The 19,934-nt window shown below is 44.1% G+C and overlaps 1 protein-coding gene across 1 annotated transcript; it reads left to right on the top strand.

The window, feature by feature from the left end:
• The first annotated feature begins 423 nt into the window (after positions 1-423).
• atr (ATR serine/threonine kinase) lies at positions 424-19,452 on the top strand. The gene is made up of 48 exons (XM_069710608.1): positions 424-583; positions 725-816; positions 1,100-1,252; positions 1,384-2,288; positions 2,399-2,541; positions 2,765-2,941; positions 3,076-3,239; positions 3,573-3,725; positions 3,911-4,109; positions 4,206-4,462; positions 4,574-4,770; positions 4,940-5,040; positions 5,591-5,762; positions 5,927-6,082; positions 6,228-6,422; positions 7,192-7,287; positions 7,577-7,666; positions 7,943-8,038; positions 8,159-8,289; positions 8,457-8,600; positions 8,901-8,994; positions 9,098-9,223; positions 9,817-10,023; positions 10,162-10,275; positions 10,594-10,709; positions 10,907-11,027; positions 11,146-11,283; positions 11,366-11,537; positions 11,924-12,090; positions 12,289-12,453; positions 12,795-12,886; positions 13,011-13,102; positions 13,186-13,363; positions 13,549-13,734; positions 13,902-14,061; positions 14,181-14,360; positions 14,726-14,868; positions 14,987-15,084; positions 15,194-15,423; positions 15,813-15,947; positions 16,419-16,619; positions 16,744-16,887; positions 17,484-17,634; positions 17,743-17,899; positions 18,112-18,265; positions 18,438-18,589; positions 18,810-18,915; positions 19,023-19,452. Exons 1-48 carry the CDS (start codon positions 531-533, stop codon positions 19,194-19,196), a joined length of 7,827 nt encoding a protein of 2,608 aa, XP_069566709.1. The 5' UTR covers positions 424-530; the 3' UTR covers positions 19,197-19,452.
• The last annotated feature ends 482 nt before the right edge of the window (positions 19,453-19,934 follow it).

Here is a 19,934-nt window from a genome sequence, read left to right as displayed (position 1 = left end):
AAAAGAACCCTGGAAGGAGAGAGGCAATTGAAAACACTCTTATTTAACAATATAGCTGCAAGGAAATTAAGCAAATATTTTCTATTCAAGTAGAAATATTGTTATTTTAAGTGTTTCAAAACTCTGTAAAGTGACTAAATGGGACAAACAATGTAGATTTTCTGTTCTTGAATGTCTGAGTCGGTCTGCAACGTAGTCTTATAATATTTTGAAAGACAAAACTCAAGTACAGTACAATATTTTAAAATAATATGCTGCATATGCTGCATTTTTAAATCAGTAATTTAGAACATCTTCACCAGGGGGAGCAATTTGCAGTTCGCGATTATTTTTTTGGGGTGTAATGATCCTCAGTGGCTGCCGTACCAAAACAAATGACGTCATTTTGGAGCGAAAGTTTTCGAAAGACTTGATAGGATGTACAGCACATGTAGACGTGTTCTATACGGGTTACAATTACCTGACAAATATTAAATGTAATGTCTTGAAGAAGTTGTTTAAACGGCGACACACCAAGCTGACGTAAAAAAATGGAAGGCCTGGAAATGTCTGCGATGATTCCGGCTCTTCAGGAGCTAGCTAGGTGAGTTACCGGCTAAATGCTGACTGATGTCGTTTGAACTTTTGAACAGTTTTTTTTTTTTTTTTTTTTTTTAGTGTGACAGCTACTTATTGGAGTTGATAAAAAAAAAAAAAAAAAAAAAAAACGTAACCGTGTTTTCAGTGCCAGCGCTGCTGAGTACGACCTGGTGGTGCAGAAACCTCGACAGATCCTCTGCCAGTTCATTGACAGGATACTGACGGATGTAGATGCCGGTAAGTATGTGGGCTCCACAATAACAGAAACACCTGACAGCACAGGGGTGAAGAAGAGCACATTTTTGGACACTGTTAAGAGTGTTTGTTGAACTAAGTTTGCCTGTGCTGTTATCTTTGTGTTGCAGTATTTTACAAGAAAAAAAGGGGGCAGCAGAAATGTACTTTCTTTTCTAACCGTCTTATCATTCTGTAACTTTTCAGTTTGATATTGCTGGAGGAGGTTTCTGATCCCCAGATTGTGAACCAGTTGGTTAAACCAATCACCTTTCTCTCGTTGCAGTTGCTCTAGGGCTAAATAAGAAGTCCAGCTCGGAGCCGGCCTGCGTGATGCTGCTAGACTTTGTCCAGCATATCGTCAAATCCTCGTCTCTGATGTTTGCCAACCCTGCCTGCCAGCCTGCCGAGTACCCAGACACCACACAGAGCTGTACTGGTAGGAGAGGCTTCTCAAAATGCTATGATATAACAAAACAAAAAAAAAGACAACTAAGTATGAGATCCCAATTTGATTATTTGTCTCCTTCCTTCCCTCTCTGTTGTCTTCTCTTCCTCTCTTGATTCCAGACTTCAGTAAGTGGGTGGCGGTGCGTTTGCTTCGCGTGGCAGCAGCTCCGGACTGTGACGTCATCCACGGAAGCGTCTCTGCTGTGTTGTGCTCTTTACTTCACACTCTGAGAGTCAGGGCGCCATTTATCTTCAGCCGCCTCACTCAGGAACTCATATTTGTAGCCCAGGAACTCAGCAACATCCTATACGCTCATATCACCACACTGGCCGGACAGCGACACGCTCTGGACATGCAGACGCAGAGCCGATGGCCAGTAACGCTCGAGTGCTTCAGTTTCTCCCCCGCGTGCGCCTCATTGTACCTCACCCCTTCGCCTCTCGTTCTCTCCTCGCCTGCTGCCTTGGAGTCGCTGGCTGCTGTGACGATTGGAATCATCGCTGACTCCCTGAGGGGAGTCGTCTCCTGTCATGCCCTGAGTGTCGCCTGGGAAACAGCTTGCTCCATCCTGGCCAACGGCAACACCAGGCTGAGGAGGGTCTCCATGGTGATGCTGAGAAAACTGGTGGAGCAGAGAGGGTTTCCTGAGATGCACGGCCACGAGTTCTTCACGGCCTATTTTCAGTTGCTGGAAACACACCCTGCCTGCACTGCTGCAGCAAACACTAATGAGAAACAACCTTACGAAGGAGAGCTGCTGAACCTGACTCGCTGTGTGTTTCAGTCATTTTATGTGTCTCACTTTGAGCCCATCTATCTCTCACAGATGTTTGAGTGTGTTTGTACTCTTGGAGGATCGGATTTCAAATTAGGGGCAGAAGTTACTGAATGTCTCTGCCTGCTGTTCAGCTTCTCGCTATCAGTTGCCCCGGTTTACGAGAGTGCTGTGTTGCTAAGGAGGCAGCGGGTCACCGAGGTCTGCAGGACACTGGCACGCACTGTTGGGACAGAAAATCAAGCTGAAGTATGATTCTGCTGTTTGTGTTTCTTTTGAAAATCTCTTTCCGCACCGTGTTCGTCACGTCTTTTTACTCGTGTCCTATCCAGAATATCTGTGGTTCTTGTGATTTTCAGCGTGCAGAAGGGTTTCTCCAAGCCGCGCTTACAGCTGAGACGGCTACTGTCATGCAGGAGTCAGGAGATGGAGAGACTGCTGCCAAGAAATCCTGCAAACCTGCCAAGAAATCAGTCAACAAAACAACAAAAACATTATCAGCGTGAGTCCCGACTCGATCTCTTATGCAGTGTTTTCTTTATAAATTCTGGTTCCACTGGAGAAGAGTGTTTATAGCTGTCGTGTTTTTCTCCCAGCTGTGTGGTACCGAGTGTTGTGATGACGAAGTTTGAACTAATCATTGCACAGTTGTTGGTAGAAAATGCTCATAAATCAGTGCAGCTGATTTCCTGTAAGATCTTAATGACGTGTCTCTGTGTCTGAAGTGAGGTGGACATGCGTGTTCGCAGTGACGTTTGGACCGTGTTGAACCGTCGTCTGGAGGAGCTGCTGACGCTTTTGAACTCGGACTCTGTTGAACCCGAGACCGCACAGACTCTGTTTGCTCTGCAGGGTCTGGCCCTCATCCTCCACCTGGCAGCCCTCAGCTCCTCTCCCATCAGGTAATACACACAAACAAAAATCATCTCACTTTTATCTTGTTTCCTGTATCATGGCTTTTTTGTATTTTTTTCATTTTGTTGGTCAATTCCCAAACTGTAAGAATCACTTTCTGTGCTGGTCTCTTTGTTCACAGCTTGTCTCCTCTCCTCTGGGTGCCCACGGAGACTCTGGGCAGGGTCCTGAAGAGCTGTCAGTCAGTGTTGGAAGGAGGCTCACAGCCTGTCTCAAACAAGAACTACTTTCAGTCTGCTACTCAGACCACTGTCAAGGTCCTCGATTCTGTAATCTACCTGACAAGTACGGGCATATACATGAAGATACACATCATACATGCTGCTATGATGGTTTATTTATTTATAGTACGCCACAATAAAAGCACATTTTCTGTCATATTCATTGATTTTGGAATTATTTATTTAATTTAGTCTGAAATTTCTGGTGGAAATAAAACCCAGAACACATCATTTTGACAACAGGATGTTAATCATCATGTATCTTTTTCACGTGTGTGTGTGTGTGTGTGTGTGTGTGTGTGTGTGTGTGTGTGTGTGTGTGTGTGTGTGTGTGTGTGTGTGTGTGTGTGTGTGTGTGTGTGTGTGTGTGTGTGTGTGTGTGTGTGTGTGTGTGTAGTGAGCGGCCACAGTGAGGACGGGCTCCAGCGGCGTGTGTGTGCTCTGCTGTCTCTCCCCTGGGTCTGTGAGAACAAGTCTGTCTCGGCCTACAAGACTTCTGGATTCCCCTCCGGGCTGCCATCTTTGGCTCAGAGACTCAGCTTCTCTTACTGTGAGTGTTCCTGTCACATCCCAACCCAGTCCGCATTTTAATCTTGTATCGGCATCTTTTTTTCTAAATCAGGACCTTCACATTTTAGATTTTTCCTGAAAAAATATAACGATAATAAATAAATAAGGCTCCAATGTGATCGGGAAAACTTTTGAATTGACGTCAAGCCATGTGTGTCTTTCCAGCGTCTGAGTTGCAGGCAGACTGTGTGTCACTGCTGGCCTTTCTGCGACGCGGTGTGTGTGAGACGTGGCGCGCGTGTGTGGTTTCTAAGGCGCTGCAGAGTCAAGATGAGGTGGTGAGAGCGGCAGCAGTCAGGGCTTTCCCCCTTCTCCTTCACCACCTGGGAAACAAACACCACAACCTCATCGGCACTACTCTGCTGTGTGTAAACTCACACATCCCACAAACCTGACCACTGAAATTATTTTTCTGTCTCTTCATTACGATTCAATGATGGTGCACGTTGGGTATTTTCAGTTCCAGGCTGGAGGACACTTCTGAACAGGTGAAGACTGAGCTTGCCAGGATCATCGGTCAGCTGAGCTGCATCCAATCAGAGCTCTCCAAGCTCGGTGACACCCACGCAGAGTCCGCCTGTCCTCCCAAAATCCTCTGCCTCCGCCGCAGCCTTGCAACAGAGCATGCTGGGAAAGAAATACCATCTCTCAGGGCATCTGTTGTCAGACCTTTTCTTCCACTGCTCAGGCCACAGGCTCCAAGTAGCCTTAAACACGGTACATTTACAACACACAGAAAGCAGAGAAGATATACATTTAATTCAATACTGTGACACTGCAGCCATTCTCCATGCAGAATAAATCAGTATCTCTGTTTCTCTGTCACAGCTTTCCTAGAAGCTGTACCTCACCTCTGCCAGCATGTGAATCTGATTGGTGGAGACACTGACTCCCGGGAAGTTCTTTGTGCTCTGATTGGTCTAATGGAGGATTCGGATCCTGCAGTCAGAATACACTTCAGCCAATCAGTGCGCTTCCTTCTGACAGAGACCATGACAAACTCAGAGCAGGGCTCTCTGAATGAGGTGAGTAGCTCCAGTGGTAAGACTTAAATTTCTCAGTCGCCCAGTGAGGTTAAATGTTACAGTTTCACTTGATTCGTGCACCTTTTTAGTTATGAATTGTTGTAAATACTTGCTTTCTCTGTAGTAATGGTGTGGTTGATGATGTCTGTGTTTTCTTTTCCCACTGCAGCTCCTCGTTGCACGTCTTCAGGAGGCATTGAACAACGCCAAGCTCAACAGAGATGACGACCTGCGCAACACGCTCATCGTCACCACAGGAGAGATCGGCAGGTATCAATGCCCTTTCTCTTACTGATATATGAACTTAAAAGAGAAGGAAGATTTTCTTTCTTATTTTGCATTTTGAGGATAAAGTGGAAATGTGGAGAATATAGTTGACATTTCAAGATTCAAAATTGCATTTGTTTTTTTTATCAACATTTCAACATTATTCTCAAGATAGTATTTAAACTTCACTAAATACATTTCAACTTTTTTATCAACATTTTTACTTTACTCTCAAAATACCAAAAAAAAAGTTATATCTTTTTAATGCCCGCACTAATACCGAGAGTTCAACTTGATTTTTAACATTTTAACTTCATCTTCTAATTTTTCTCGTCTTTAAATGACCCTAACACGCCGTCCTAATGTTTAAAGTCAACTCATTTGAGTTGTATGTTGCTTCTTTTGTATTCGTGATCCATAACGCTGTTCTAAATAGTCTGTGTCACAAACATTGTAGTGAGTGAATAGATGAGGCTTTTGGACAGCACTTCATAGCCCAGTTTTGAAGAGACTACTGGGAATAATTTAGTCCATCCCACTCCTCTCCTGTCAGAGCGTCTCAGGGTAGTTTGGTGTCGTTCTCTCTGCTGCGTCTGCTCCACTGCCTGCTGTCCAAGTCGTCCCCGGTGTCCGTTGCTGCTTACACTCAGATCAGAGAGCTGGCCACTGCCAAAGGCCTCAAACTGCAGACCCTCTTCAGTCAGTACAAGAACCCTATTTGCCAGGTATAATATCTTGTGCTGCCAATGTTGCTTTAAATAAACTGAACTACACATAAATTTCACTGTTTTTCTTAGAAATCAGTCTTTCATGTAGCCGTATTAGATCCTGTTCATTGTGGAAAACGTCTTAACGCTTTATTCCCCTTTTTCTTCTTATCTGTATTCAGTTCCTGGTGGAGTCGTTGCATTCACGGCATGCGTCGGCTCTGCGGAGCACGCCAGATCAGGGCAGCGAATCAGCCAATCAGAGAGAGCTGGCTCTGGACATCCTGGCTCAGATCGCACACGCTTTTGACTTCCCAGACCTCCACCGCTTCCTCACTGTATGTACAGTCACACATCACAACAACAGTGTGCAAATAGCAGACATGTGTGTTACATGTGAACGTACATTAAAGCTCTGTTACGTGATGCGTGTTTTGGTGATTTTCTGCCCGTTTACCTTTTCTTCCATGTTTGTATATGCAGCGGACCCTCCAGGTGCTGCTGCCCTACCTGGCAGCTAAGGCGACCTCCACAGCCTCCGCCCTCATCCGTACACTGGCTAATGAGCTGAAGGCAAACAGGAGAGAGATCCTGATCAACAACTTCAAGTACATCTTCAGCCATCTGGTCTGTTCCTGCACTAAGGAGGAGCTGGAGAGGGCCTTCCACTACCTACAGGTATCAATCACTTCACTCCAGTTTAAAGGTGCAGTCTGGAACTTTAGGCTCATTCAAACAGGAAACATCATATAGCATTTAGGGCGGCACGGTGGTGCAGTGGTTAGCACTGTCACCTCACAGCAAAAAAGGTTCTGGGTTCGAATCCGGTCCTGGGCCTTTCTGTGCGGAGTTTGCATGTTCTCCCTGTGCTTGCGTGGGTTCTCTCCGGGTTCTCCGGCTTCCTCCCATCATCCAAAAACATGCACCTCAGGTCAGGTTACCTGGCGCTGCGCTAGTGGCAGCCTGCTGCAGCAGCTCCCCCCTGAGAGCCCCCCTGCTGTAGCGAAGAAATTTCCCCTCGGGGATTAATAAAGTGTATAAAATCACAAATCAAATAAATCAAAAATCAAGTGTTTTCCTGGGAAGTTGTTGTTAATGTTGTTAATATGCAGTAAAAAAAAAAGATTGTCATCTGATATAGAAAGCTTCTTTAAGCACTCAACACCACATACTTTACACATATATATAAATAATATTTATGTTGCAGATGTTAATATGTCATGTAAATTAATGCACTAGAATCCTGCTACTAAGGTAAACCAAACTTCTGGCTGATGTGAATATTAATGCTAAATCATTTCCTGAAACCAAAGAACATTAATGAATCTTTTAAAAAGATTTTACTGAGGCGGTTTTAAAGAACGTCTGTGAAAGGCTGATAAACAGAATATACAGTAGCTGAGCTCCCGGACTGATTTGTAATTCTCCGTCTTTCTTGTCTTCTCAGAGTGAGACCGAGATTGAACTGGGCTCTCTGCTACGTCAAGACTTCCAGGGTCTTCACAACGAGCTGCTGCTGCGACTGGGAGAGCACTACCAACAGGTCGGGTGGTCAGATGGAGCCCTGCAGACACGGGCCACGCCATCAGTGTTCTGTTTAATTGTTTGGCTATTCATGTGCATGTTCATGTTCATTCATGTGTACGTATTACAGCAGATAGACAAAGGAACTGTTTAGTAAACGTGCACACGACGGTTTTTGTTTATTCATTTATATGAATATATATACGTCGTATAGTAATGGCAAAATTAATAATGATTTTCTTCATATCTTACAGGCCTAGTTTGAAACTGTTGTTTTGTTCACGTGTGTGTTTTACATGTCTTTGCAGGTGTTCAATGGCTTGGCCATCCTGGCCTCGTTCGCGTCCAATGATGACCCGTACCAGGGTCCCCGAGACATCACCACCCCGGAACGCATGGTACCTCCCAGACTCTCTGTTTCATATCATTGTATTCATTTTTGACAGCTGCATAGACAAAATAGTCACTTGTAAGACTCATTAGTTTAAAAAAAATTTTTTAATTAATTGACCATGCAACCTATCATCATCATGCAAACAAGTGGCAATTCTTCTATTCATTACTTTCCCATTACTTGTAGTGTTAGCATCTTTAATAAAAAAAAAAAAGTAAATGAACAGTTCCTCTATTTGAAACATGAACCTGCTTTTTCCCGACTCGTCATTACGTGTCAGGCCGACTACTTGCAGCCGAAGCTGCTGGGGATTCTGGCCTTCTTCAACATGCAGCTGCTCAGCTCCAGTGCAGGAGAGAAGGACCGCAAGAAGTTGGTGAGTGATCCACTACTGACAGAACAAATTTCATGACTGTGTGTTTTTAGATCACAGTCACGACCCATGTTGTTTTCAGTCCACCATGATAAAGAAAGTCTCCGCCTGTTCTCTGCGCAGGCGTTGACGAGTGTGATGGCTCTAATGCGACTGATGGGCTCCAAACACATCAGCTCTGTCAGAGTGAAGATGATGACGACGCTCCGCACCGGCCTGCGATACAGGGAGGACTTCCCTCTGCTCTGCTGCCAGTCAGTACACCGGCACACTCGCACATACTGCATGAGCCACTGTGATTGTCCACATTGACATATGACTTGATTTCAAATGTTTGCAGAGCTACCTCCCTTGGATTAGCTCAAAGCTGGTGTTTCTGATTCTGTGTACTTTTTTTCTTTGGTTTACCTCCTATTAACAGGACGTGGGAGTGTTTTGTGCGCTGCGTGGAGCCTGCGCACCTGGGTCCTCTGCTGAGTCATGTTATTGTTGCACTACTCCCCTTGATCCCACTGCAGCCCAAAGAAACTGCTGCCATCATCTGCTTCCTCATCCTAGAAAACAGGTGGCATACATAAAGACAAATCTGACCGTCATGTCAAACCTTAAAGCCTCTCAAAGTGAAAATTAAACAGCACTTTTCTGTTTTTCCTACTTATTTAAAACATGGTCGATCGCCGTTTTATGATCTTTCTTGTTCAGGCAAAAATTCACAAAGATGGCTGCTTTTCAGAGATCTAAACCACTGTAGAATACCCACTTTAAAAATATTAAAAAAAAAAAAAAGGACTTAATAAAAGAGATGCGGCCATTAATAGCACTCCGTCGTTCTTACTGATGCCTGACTTCTCTCAATCTTTCACAGGGAAGAAGTCAACGACTACCTCCATGAAATTTACTTCCTTCCAGACCATCCAGAGCTAAAAGACATCCACACAGTTCTGCAAGATTACAAAAAGGTCTGTAGGAAGGTCATATTAATGACAAAAACGATGGTAACAAAAATTATTGGTTGACTGTGATAATATTAAAGAGGATTTTTTTTTTTTTTTTTCCCCGTAGCTGACAGCCAGCAGCAGCGACCTGGCCGCGGCGCTGCAGCTCTCCATGAGAGCCGTTCAACATGAGAACGTTGACGTAAGGATCCACGCACTGACCAGCCTCAGGGACATGATGCACAGCAACCAGGTACACACACACACACACACACACACACACACACACACACACACACACACACACACACACACACACACACACACACACACACACACACACACACACACACACACACACACACACACACACACACACACACACACACACACACACACACACACACACACACACAGAGGTATAAGGTGAGGTAACTGCTCCCTGTTTGTTAGGATCCAGAATATAATATAATATATGTATATATATATATATATATACACAAGTAAACCAACTAATTGTGCACTATTAGTGATTCTCCAGTATTTATTATCAAATACACCTTCACTAGCTGCACAGTTTATCAGGAACGTGTTGTGAAAATCCACCCCACCACCACCACCACCACTATGCGACCACTTAAATTAACAATTCTCTTCATGAATGCTGATGATTTTGCTCGTTTCCATAAAAATGTCATGTGCACGTCTGCTTCCAGTAACATTCTGCCTAAATTCTCAATGACACCGCTGTTTGGAGTCAATTCCCTCTTTCTGCTGCGGTTCACTTAAACGTAGCACGACGCTCTATCCCACGCCATGAATGTTTTTCTGTGTTGTGGACTGCAGGAGTCGCTGCTGCGGCAGGTTTGTGCGAGCGAGGCGGTGGAGCCGGTCATCTCCAGCCTGGTGTCGGTGCTGCTGAAGGGCTGCCAGGACTCGTCCCCAGAGGCCCGGCTCCTCTGCGGGGAGTGTCTGGGCGAGCTGGGGGCCGTGGATCCGGGACGTCTGGACCTTTCGCACACGCACACCCACGGAGATCGCAACACCTTCGTGGTAAGTAATGCTGCACAACCGTGCTATTAATCTCGCAGATATGTATGAACTGCAAGATGAGCTCACTGTGTGACATACAGTACATCAGTCTGTAGGCAGAGGCGTCTGGTTTGCTTGACGCACTGTATATTTTGACAGAGTGGCGTTGAAGATCCCAACTTTGCCTACGATTTGCTGACTGAGCTGATCCGAACATTTCTGGCCTACGCTGATGACGTTAGAGCCCAGGACTCTGCTGCTTATGCAATTCAGGTGCACTCATGGATACGCGCTCAAACACTCACTTTGCAAACCCAGCAGCTTTATATGTGTGTGGGGGTGGAAATATTGGTCATCAGAAGCTGAATTAAATCGTTTATGCTTGATTTTGATCCACTCAACTTCAGTAACTACATTAAAAATTGAATTACAATCACATATTTTAGATTTGTATTATTTCACTTGAATAATTGCACTGAAAAACTGAATTAGTTTGAAACTGAATTCAAACTTTTCCGTGTCCTTTTAATTTATGGCTTGTGTCTTGTTTGTAATATGTGCTTGTTTGGACGCTTTTAATGTGCACTGTAGGAACTGCTGTCCATATTTGAGTGTCGTGAGGGTCGAACCGACTCACCAGGCCGCCGTCTGTGGAGGAGATTCCCAGAGCAGATTCAAGAAATACTGGAACCTCACCTCAACAGCAGGTAACAAGTTTACACCTGCGTGCTGTCGATCTACACACACACACACACACACACACACACACACTCTGATCCTGTATTTTAATAGTCTGACACAGAACTCGGGAAATCAAAATCACTCAAGTCAAAGCTATTTTTCTTCTTTGTCATTCACTATCCTCTTGCGTTCATTCCTTTCCTTTTCCCCCTCTTACCTGCAGATATAAGAGCAGTCAGAAGGAAGTGAACTGGTCTAAACTGAAGAAGCCGGTGTATCTCAGCAGCAGAGGCAGCAAGTTCTCTGATTGGTCAGCCACCTGGGCTGGATACCTCATCAGCAAGGTTATAGCTGATCTCTCTTTGCACTTAGCAGGGCTCAAACAGCCAAACCTTCCACCTCTCTTCAGCACCATTAGATTTCTCTTTGAAAAGTCTTCAGGTCTGTTTGTGTGTGTTCCAGGTGAGACACGAGCTGGCCAGCAAAGTGTTCACATGCTGCAGTTTCATCATCAAACACGATTACAAGGTCACAATCTACCTCCTGCCTCATATTCTGCTCTACATGCTGCTGGGCTGCACATCTGCAGAGCAACAGGAGGTGAGGACACGTCTCCATCACTTGTACTTGCAAAATAAGTTCACACAGGTATTTTTTAGTTTTGTTTGTTTTTGTCCTCAAGGTAACTGAGGAGTTTCAGGCCGTGCTGACAGAGGGCGAAGGACGAGGAGGGGTGCGTGTCCAGGAGACGGCCTCCAGCCTATCACAGCTCAGCACTCAGACCGTGTTCAGCATGTTGTCACACCTCACGCAGTGGAGCCGCAACATCCTCTACTCCAAACCCAAACTCAACGGTAGGAGACAAAAATATTTACACTTAGCACTGATGGTGAAACACATCCTCAGAACCGAGTGGCTCCAATCTGTCAAGAATCTGGAGGCAAATTTGGAAAATATGTTTTTTTTTCCCCAAGTATTTACCCAGAAAATCTAAGGTTGTGTAGATCGACCATACTCTTTAACGAATGTAAGATCTTTCATCAATCTTTTCATCGATTGACAATTGTCAATTCTGCTGTTGTATAAATGATATCATTTTTTAGATGAAAACAGATTTGACGGGTATTTATTTACACCTTGTTTTCAGTGACCCCTGAGTGTAAATGCATTTCTGCTTGTTCTTTATGAACCTCCATGATTTCACAACGTCTGAAGTAAAAGTTAAAACGTGTTTCTGCAGAGAGCAGGGATCATCAGCGTGTGGTGGCCTTCCTGAAGGATATCCCACAGGATGTTCTGGCCAAGGCCTCCCTGCGGTCCAAAGCGTACACTCGTGCCCTCATGCACTTTGAAGCTTACATCCTAGAAAACAAAGAGAACATCCAGGATCATCTCACCTTCCTGCAGGTCAGACAACGACTGACTCAAGACTTTACCCGCATTATAAAAAGTGTCATGACTGCAACAGAAACTCCAACACAAGTGCAGTGTACTTCCAGTTACTCATTTCATTCATCTCTGAGCTATTTAAACTCATCCTGTAAAATTTGTCGCAGAGGAGAAGTTGCAACTGTCTGAATTGTGATGCGCGATTGGCTGTTGCAGACGCTGTACGCTGCGATGCACGAGCCTGACGGAGTGAGGGGGGTCAACGCTCTGAGGAGGGAGGAGCCATCGCTACGGGAACAGATACTGGAGCATGAGAGCATCGGCCTGCTCCGAGACGCGACCGCCTGCTACGACCGGGCCATCCAGCTGGAGTCAGACCAGGTACCCACACATAAATACACACCACGCTTCACATGAGTGCTGCAACATGTTCAGGCTTTGTTTACATGCCTATTCGTTGTTCAATAATACCACGTTTTATTCCCCTTAAATTAAATTCATTTAAGGCTCAGGATAGTAGTGTATGAAAAATACTGGACAGAGAGAAATGGTCCCACACATAAAGTATATTTACAGATGATGCAGCGGTTTTTTTTTTTTTTTTCAGTTTTCCTCACTGTATATTATTGCTTATATTGAGGTCAAAGATAATTGTTTGCTGTCCGCTGTTGTCTGTCACTCTTTTCTTCTTGATGTCATTTTGATTGTCTCTCCGTATACAGATCGGTCACTATCATGGAGTGATGACCTCGATGCTCGGACTTGGCCAGCTGTCTACCGTCATCACGCAGGTTAACGGAGTACTAGCCAACAAGTGAGACACATAAATGAGAGTCTATCTCACTAATGCTGAACTTTAGCTGTACCTTGAAGAGAATGAATATATTGTTGTATTGTTTTGTGTTTATGTTATATGTATAATGTACATATACATTTAGGCATCAGTGGAAGTCCGAGCTGAACAGCTACAGAGTGGAGGCAGCCTGGAAGCTCGGAAAATGGGACCTGCTGGAAGATTATTTGAGTTCAGGTAATAAAAAAAACAAAACATGAACGGTGCTTTAAAGTTGTAGCATCTTCACAGGATATGACTCTGGCCTGCTTTGTCTTCAGACCGGCAGTCCAATACCTGGGGCGTGCGGCTGGGACAGCTGCTGCTCTCGGCTAAGAAGCAGGATGCTGAGACTTTCTACGAGAAGCTGAAGCTGGTGAGGAAGGAACAGGTCGTCCCTCTGTCTGCTGCCAGTTACGAGTGTGGAACCTACCAGAGAGGATACGAGTACATTGTGAGGTCTGTGGAATCACGAATGTTTTTGCATCTTTGTGGTTGATTCCTGGTCAACTAACTTGTGATTCTAAAAAAAGTGTGTGTGTTGTGTGTGTGTGTGTGTGTGTGTGTGTGTGTGTGTGTGTGTGTGTGTGTGTGTGTGTGTGTGTGTGTGTGTGTGTGTGTGTGTTGTTTGTGTGTGTTTTTAGGCTTCACATGCTCAGCGAGTTTGAGCACACCTTTACAGAGCTGCAGAAACACAGAGCAAGCTCGACCCCGAGCCTCAGCCAGCTGCCTCCCCATTGGTCAGATCGGCTGGAGATGACCCAGAACTCCTTCAGGGCCAAGGAGCCAATCCTGGCCCTCCGTCGTGCCCTGCTCAGCCTGGGACCAGAGTAAGAACATAAACACAAGAAACACACATAATCACATCTTTTAGTTGTGTGAGCATTATTTTCTGTTATTTGTTTAACAGGATATCTGCATCTTGAATTTCAGTGTTGATTATCCTTATGGAACCTAAACTCGTGTTTGCAATGGTCATCTCCCTCCTGCCCTGCAGGACTGTGTGTCAGGAGCTGGTGGGGGAGTGCTGGCTACAAAGTACCCGGGTTGCCAGAAAGGCAGGACACCACCAAACTGCCTTCAACGCTCTTCTGAACGCAGAAAACACACACCTGGCCGAGCTGCTCACCGAAAAGGCCAAGTGGCTTTGGTCCAAGGTATAACCAGGAAGTAGAGTGTCTTGAACACTTGCATCTAACGTATCTGTATACAATCTGTAACTCGCATAACGACAAAACAGCACTCATAAAACCCTCTGTGTTGTGACTGTCGTCAGGGCGATGTACACCAGGCCCTGATCGTCCTGCAGAAGGGCGTGACCCAGTGTTTCCCCGACGATCAGCCCCTGACGGACCCTCGCAGCCTGCAGACCAAAGGCAAGGCCATGCTGCTGGTGGGACGCTTCATGGAGGAGACGGCCAACTTTGAGTCCAACGCCATCATGAAGACGTACAAGGTATCAGCCACAACGATCAAGCTCACCATTGCTTTTGTTTGGTCAAAGGGACTCAGTCAGTAGGTTTTATATTAAATGAAATGAACAAAACTGGACATAAAACATAAATGTGCAGCAGACTCTGAAGATGCATTTAGAATTTTTTTGGGGGGGTATTTCTGAGCGGCAGTTTCAGAAACTGACAACAAAATGAAATAAAGAGGCAATAATGCCAATATTTCAAGTCACCACATTTGCATATTCCCTTTTAGACTACAAATCAGTGATGTTGAGGCAACTTCTTTGTTGCAGCTGCCTATTGGAGATTCCTAAAAAAGTCGCTCTCGTCATCACTCGTCTTAACAGTAAGGTGTTGTTTTTTTTAGGACGTGACGAACCTTCTACCAGAGTGGGAGGACGGGAACTTCTACCTGGCAAAGTACTACGACAAAGTGATGCCCATGGTGACTGACAACAAGCTGGAGAAACAGGGGAACCTCATCCGATACATCGTCACGTATTTCGGAAAGTAAGTTGTTGTTCTTTCTGCTCGTATCCATTTCTTCAAGCTATAAGCAAAGATGAGAACATGTTTTTTGTTTTTTTATAAGTTACTCATTAGATTCTTTATCAACTCTCATCTGCAGAGCCCTGCAGTTTGGAAACCAGTACATCTACCAGGCAATGCCTCGCATGCTGTCTCTCTGGCTCGACTTTGGAGCGAAAGTGTGTGAGTGTGAGAAAGGTGAGTGGCCAGTGCTGTCTTGCGTAAGTGTACAAAGACATTGCGATATTTCATCAGCAGATACTTTTAGCTTTTCATCGACTGATTGACATTTACCCGTCCACCACAGCTGGGCGGGCAGACAGACAGATGCGACAGGAGCTGAGTAAAATCAACACGACGGTGAGCGAGCACTGCGCCAACTTGGCTCCATACCAGTTCCTGACCGCCTTTTCCCAGCTCATCTCCAGAGTGTGTCACTCCAGCGATGACGTGTTCAACGTCCTCATGACCATCGTGGCCAAAGTGTTCCTCGCGTACCCCCAGCAGGCTATGTGGCTAATGGCCGCTGTCTCCAAGGTAGGCGTTTGTGCTCGCGTGTGTTTCTGTCTTCTTGATAACCGTCACATCTTTATGTCTTGAATCTGCAGTTCAGTTTTTCAAAGTCCTCAGGGCTGTTTGTTAGAACGCCTGCATGTTACCATAGCTACTATATCTATAAAGGCCTATATACAGTGTATATATGCCACTTGTGTAACTGTTGTGTGCTTGTGCTTTTTTTTTTTTTTCCTTAAAATAATCCTTTAAATGTTGTTGAACTGATCTGTCCCTTTTGTAAACATCACAAGTCCCATGTTAGATTTTGTGTGATTATTTAACAAGCCAGATGTTTCAGCACCTGCAAGATCAATCGTATGCTTTTCTAGAAATAATCCTCATTTGTGTGTTTGTTTGTTTGTTTTTTTCAGTCGTCCTACCTGATGCGTAAGAGCCGCTGTAATCAGATCCTTAAGAAAGCCATCAGCCTTAAACAGTCTCTGGAGAAATTCATTGGAGACGCCAACAGACTGACTGACAAGCTGCTAGAGCTCTGCAACAAGCCGGTACACACACACACACACACACACACACACACACACACACACACACATGCACACATTATATATGTCATTAAAATACAATTTTAAATAAAAATGCACAGGTCTCAATAGTTTGTTATTTACATCTTTACATCTTTCAATTTAAGATGGACATTTTTTTTTATGATTACCGGAACAGGACCAGTAAAAAAAAAAACCATTCATACTACAGTCAAAAAATACATATTGTTTTATAATCTGTTTCACAACAGAACTAAACCATGGAATTAAAGCAAGTTATGTATTTCAAAAGCTCAGTATTTTATTTTCACACATTTTATTTGCAGATAAGTTTAGATTAGGTTAAATACAAGTTTTGATTCCCTTGAGGAAAATGAACACTCTCGCAGCAGCGAGTAGAAGAAGGTTCCCTCAAAAGAGAATGTTTAAAGACGTCAACAGTAGACACAGTAGATGTTTCTGACTGTCTTCCAGGTGGATGGTAACAGCACCACCCTCAGTATGAGCGTCCACTTCAAGCAGCTCAAACGTCTGGTGGAGGAGCCGACCTTCAGCCAGATCCTCATCCCGCTGCAGTCGGTCCTCATCCCGACTCTGCCCTCGACAGGCGGGACGAACACGCAGCACGACGCCTTCCCCGGACACTGGGCGTACCTGGACGGCTTTGAAGACATTGTAAGAGAAAAGAGAGTCATGGTTATTGTCATGCATCTCTGTGGGATATTTCAGATTCAGCAAGAGTCGCGTCTCACCAGAAACACGATTACAGAAAATGAAACGTGTGTTTGTGTTTGTGTAGGTGGAGATCTTGGCCTCCTTACAGAAGCCTAAGAAGATAAGCCTGAACGGTTCAGATGGCCGGAGCTACACCGTGATGTGTAAACCTAAAGACGACCTGAGGAAGGACTGCCGACTCATGGAGTTCAACTGCCTCATCAACAAGGTGTGTGTCATATCTCACTCAAATAAAATAACTCTTTGGGTTGATAGTTTACTCAAAGTGAACGAACTTGCGTGTGTGTTTGTTGAATCCTGCTGAATTCATTAAGTTACAGCAGAGTGAGTTCAGTCTGCACAGCAACAAGAAAAGAAAATGTGAACCTCAAAAGATTAGAATTAATAAAGTTAACAACAGTAAATTATTCATACATATAATCAACTGCATCTTCGTTCCTTCACATGAAAACCAAGCAGAGCATTTAACTGTATTTGCTTTGTGATGTGTATTATTATACTTTTTCAATAAGTTCTCACCGTTTTACATTTTATGAGGTATTTTTCCATAGATTATACTTCCTCAGTTCTACTTTTCCATCTTATTAAGTCTGGCAGTGCGCTTTTACGTGTTTTTGTTTCTTTTTCTGGCCTCAAAAATTCCCTTACAGATGACTCAACATCTCTTGTATGCATTATAAATACAAACTCAGCATTTTAAAATCCCTGAGCACTCGTAGCTAATAAAATTGCACGTGTGTAAAAATGTGTGACAATGTGAAGAGTTGCATTCATAGTGTGTGTACATGCTTCCTGTGTGCGCAGTGCCTACGTAAAGATGCTGAGTCGAGGCGGAGGGAGCTTCACATCTGCACCTACGCTGTGATTCCTCTCAACGAGGAGTGCGGCATCATCGAATGGGTCAACAACACTGCCGGACTGCGACACATTCTCACCAAGCTGTACAAAGAGAGAGGTATCCTCACGCAAGCAGTGAAGCCTATAAGTAGAGGAAGAGATCAACTGTGAGGACGGGTGGACAAATAGAAAGTTCATTCGGGTCATATATGTTTGTGTTTTTCAGGTACCTACCTATCGGGTAAAGAGCTGAGGAAGCTTATTCTTCCTAAGACAGCTCCCTTTGAGGAGAAACTACGAATCCACAAGGAGGTGCTGTGTGCACGACATCCACCCGTCTTCCATGAGTGGTTCCTCCGGACCTTCGCTGACCCCACGTCATGGTACGACCCTCCTTACAGCTCTCCCAGAATCATAATTATAAGGGTCACCGCTTAACAAGCGAGGTCAGTTTTCTGAGTTTAAGGTGTGTCTCTAAGTTAACACGTTTGAAAGAAATTCCTGAGTTTTGGATGGTCATAAATGTAAAAAGGGTCACGCTAAGGTTTTAGGATATGGATAAATTAAGGAATACAATTTTTGTGTGTGTTTTCAGGTACAGCAGTCGCTCTGCATACTGCCGCTCCACTGCTGTGATGTCCATGGTGGGCTACATCCTTGGTCTGGGGGATCGCCACGGAGAAAACATCCTCTTTGACTCCTTCACTGGAGAATGTGTTCACGTCGACTTCAACTGCCTCTTCAACAAGGTTTGTCTTGCTTTAAAATATGTATTATTTAGAAAAAGAATATAATACACTTTGTTTCAATAGATGTAATAACATTTTTGTTTATATTGTTTATTGTTTTTAGTCACACTTTTTCTATCTTCTCCTCTTTTCCCTGGATTTTTGTCATGCTCTTTCTCCCCATCTCCACTAGGGGGAGACATTTGACGTGCCTGAGGTGGTCCCCTTCCGTCTGACCCAAAACATGGTCCATGCCATGGGGCCCATGGGCACGGAGGGCCTCTTCAGGCAGGCCTGCGAGGTCACGCTGAGACTAATGAGAGACCAGAGAGAGCCACTCATGAGGTACACTCACATAAAAAAGCTATAACTGTCAAATAATCCTTTTTAAAAAAATTTTTTTTTATCATTGTTTAAAAACAAACAATACGCCATAAAAACACAGTGGGTAGAGAAAGTAACTAAACAAGAAGCATAAATGAACTAAATTTATGTTCAGGATTATATTTAAATGAGTGGATTTCTAATAGAATTTTAATTTTAAAAAAATGTTTTCCCTCCCAAGTGTGCTTAAGACCTTTCTTCATGACCCGCTGGTGGAGTGGAGCAAACAAGCCAAAGGAATATCGAAAGCTCAGGCCAATGAGACAGGAGAGATTGTTAACGAAAAGGTGTGTACATTTCTTGAATTGTGCCTCTTGATTTATAAGCCTAATAAACACATCAGCATTTTAGGTGTAATACAACCTATGCATGTCATATCATCCCTTTCTGCCAGGCTAAAACCCACGTGTGTGACATCGAGCAGCGTCTCCAGGGAGTGATAAAGAGCAGGAATAAAGTGCTCGGTCTGCCGCTGTCAATAGAGGGACACGTCCACTACCTCATACAGGAAGCCACTGACGACAAACTGCTCTGTCAGATGTATCTGGGCTGGGGACCCTACCTTTAAAAAAAAAAAAAAACACACCCACGAGGAACTCGGTCGTCGATTCTGGATCATTTAAGAAGTTTTCTGATCCCCTTCGATCCCGACACTTTCGACTGTTAGATTAACAGTTCTTAATCATTTCGTTTTTGTTCTGCTATTTCCATGATCGATTTGTAGTTTCCTGTTTTCTGGAAACAAATGATACAAGTGGCATTGCTTCACATTTTCTTGTAATAAAGATTTGGTTTTGCTGCTTTGATTTTGTTGGTAAACACGCCGTAAGTGTGTCTTCTAATCTCTTAACCCTCCTTAGATTCAGTCAGACTGTCAGCTGATTGTTTTAATCCCTTCTTTCTCCCCTTCTTTTACTCCTCCTACTCACACTCTGTGATTCATTTGTCTTAACCGTATTCTTTACTAGCACCAATTGAGCCAAATGTTTGCTTAAGAGGCTAAAAGAGGACTGTGTGATGATCCGGTGGATGGGAGTAGGTGACATGAAGAATTTCATTTTGTAAGTGAGATATATTTTTCTCGTGCAGTCATGAGTTCAGAAACTCAGAAAGTCATTGTATTTTTGATTATTACTTTTCTTCTTTTTGTCAATGCATGGCTGCTGGTACAACTTGCAACTTAATCATTTTTTTTTTCAGTTCAGTAGGAGCTCTGCTAACAAACACTGACTGGAGACTTGCGTTTTTTTTTTTTCTTTTGGTCTTTTTCGGGATGTCAATGTGTGATTTTTGTCTTTTCAAAATC

Source organism: Brachyistius frenatus, unplaced genomic scaffold, assembly GCF_029030835.1.
Source record: "Brachyistius frenatus isolate BFR_SWC_R1_liver_20210118 unplaced genomic scaffold, ASM2903083v1 Contig_93, whole genome shotgun sequence".
In the NCBI taxonomy this organism is placed as follows: domain Eukaryota; kingdom Metazoa; phylum Chordata; class Actinopteri; family Embiotocidae; genus Brachyistius; species Brachyistius frenatus.
Note: the sequence above shows the minus strand (reverse complement) of the source record. Positions and strands in the feature narration are given on the sequence as shown.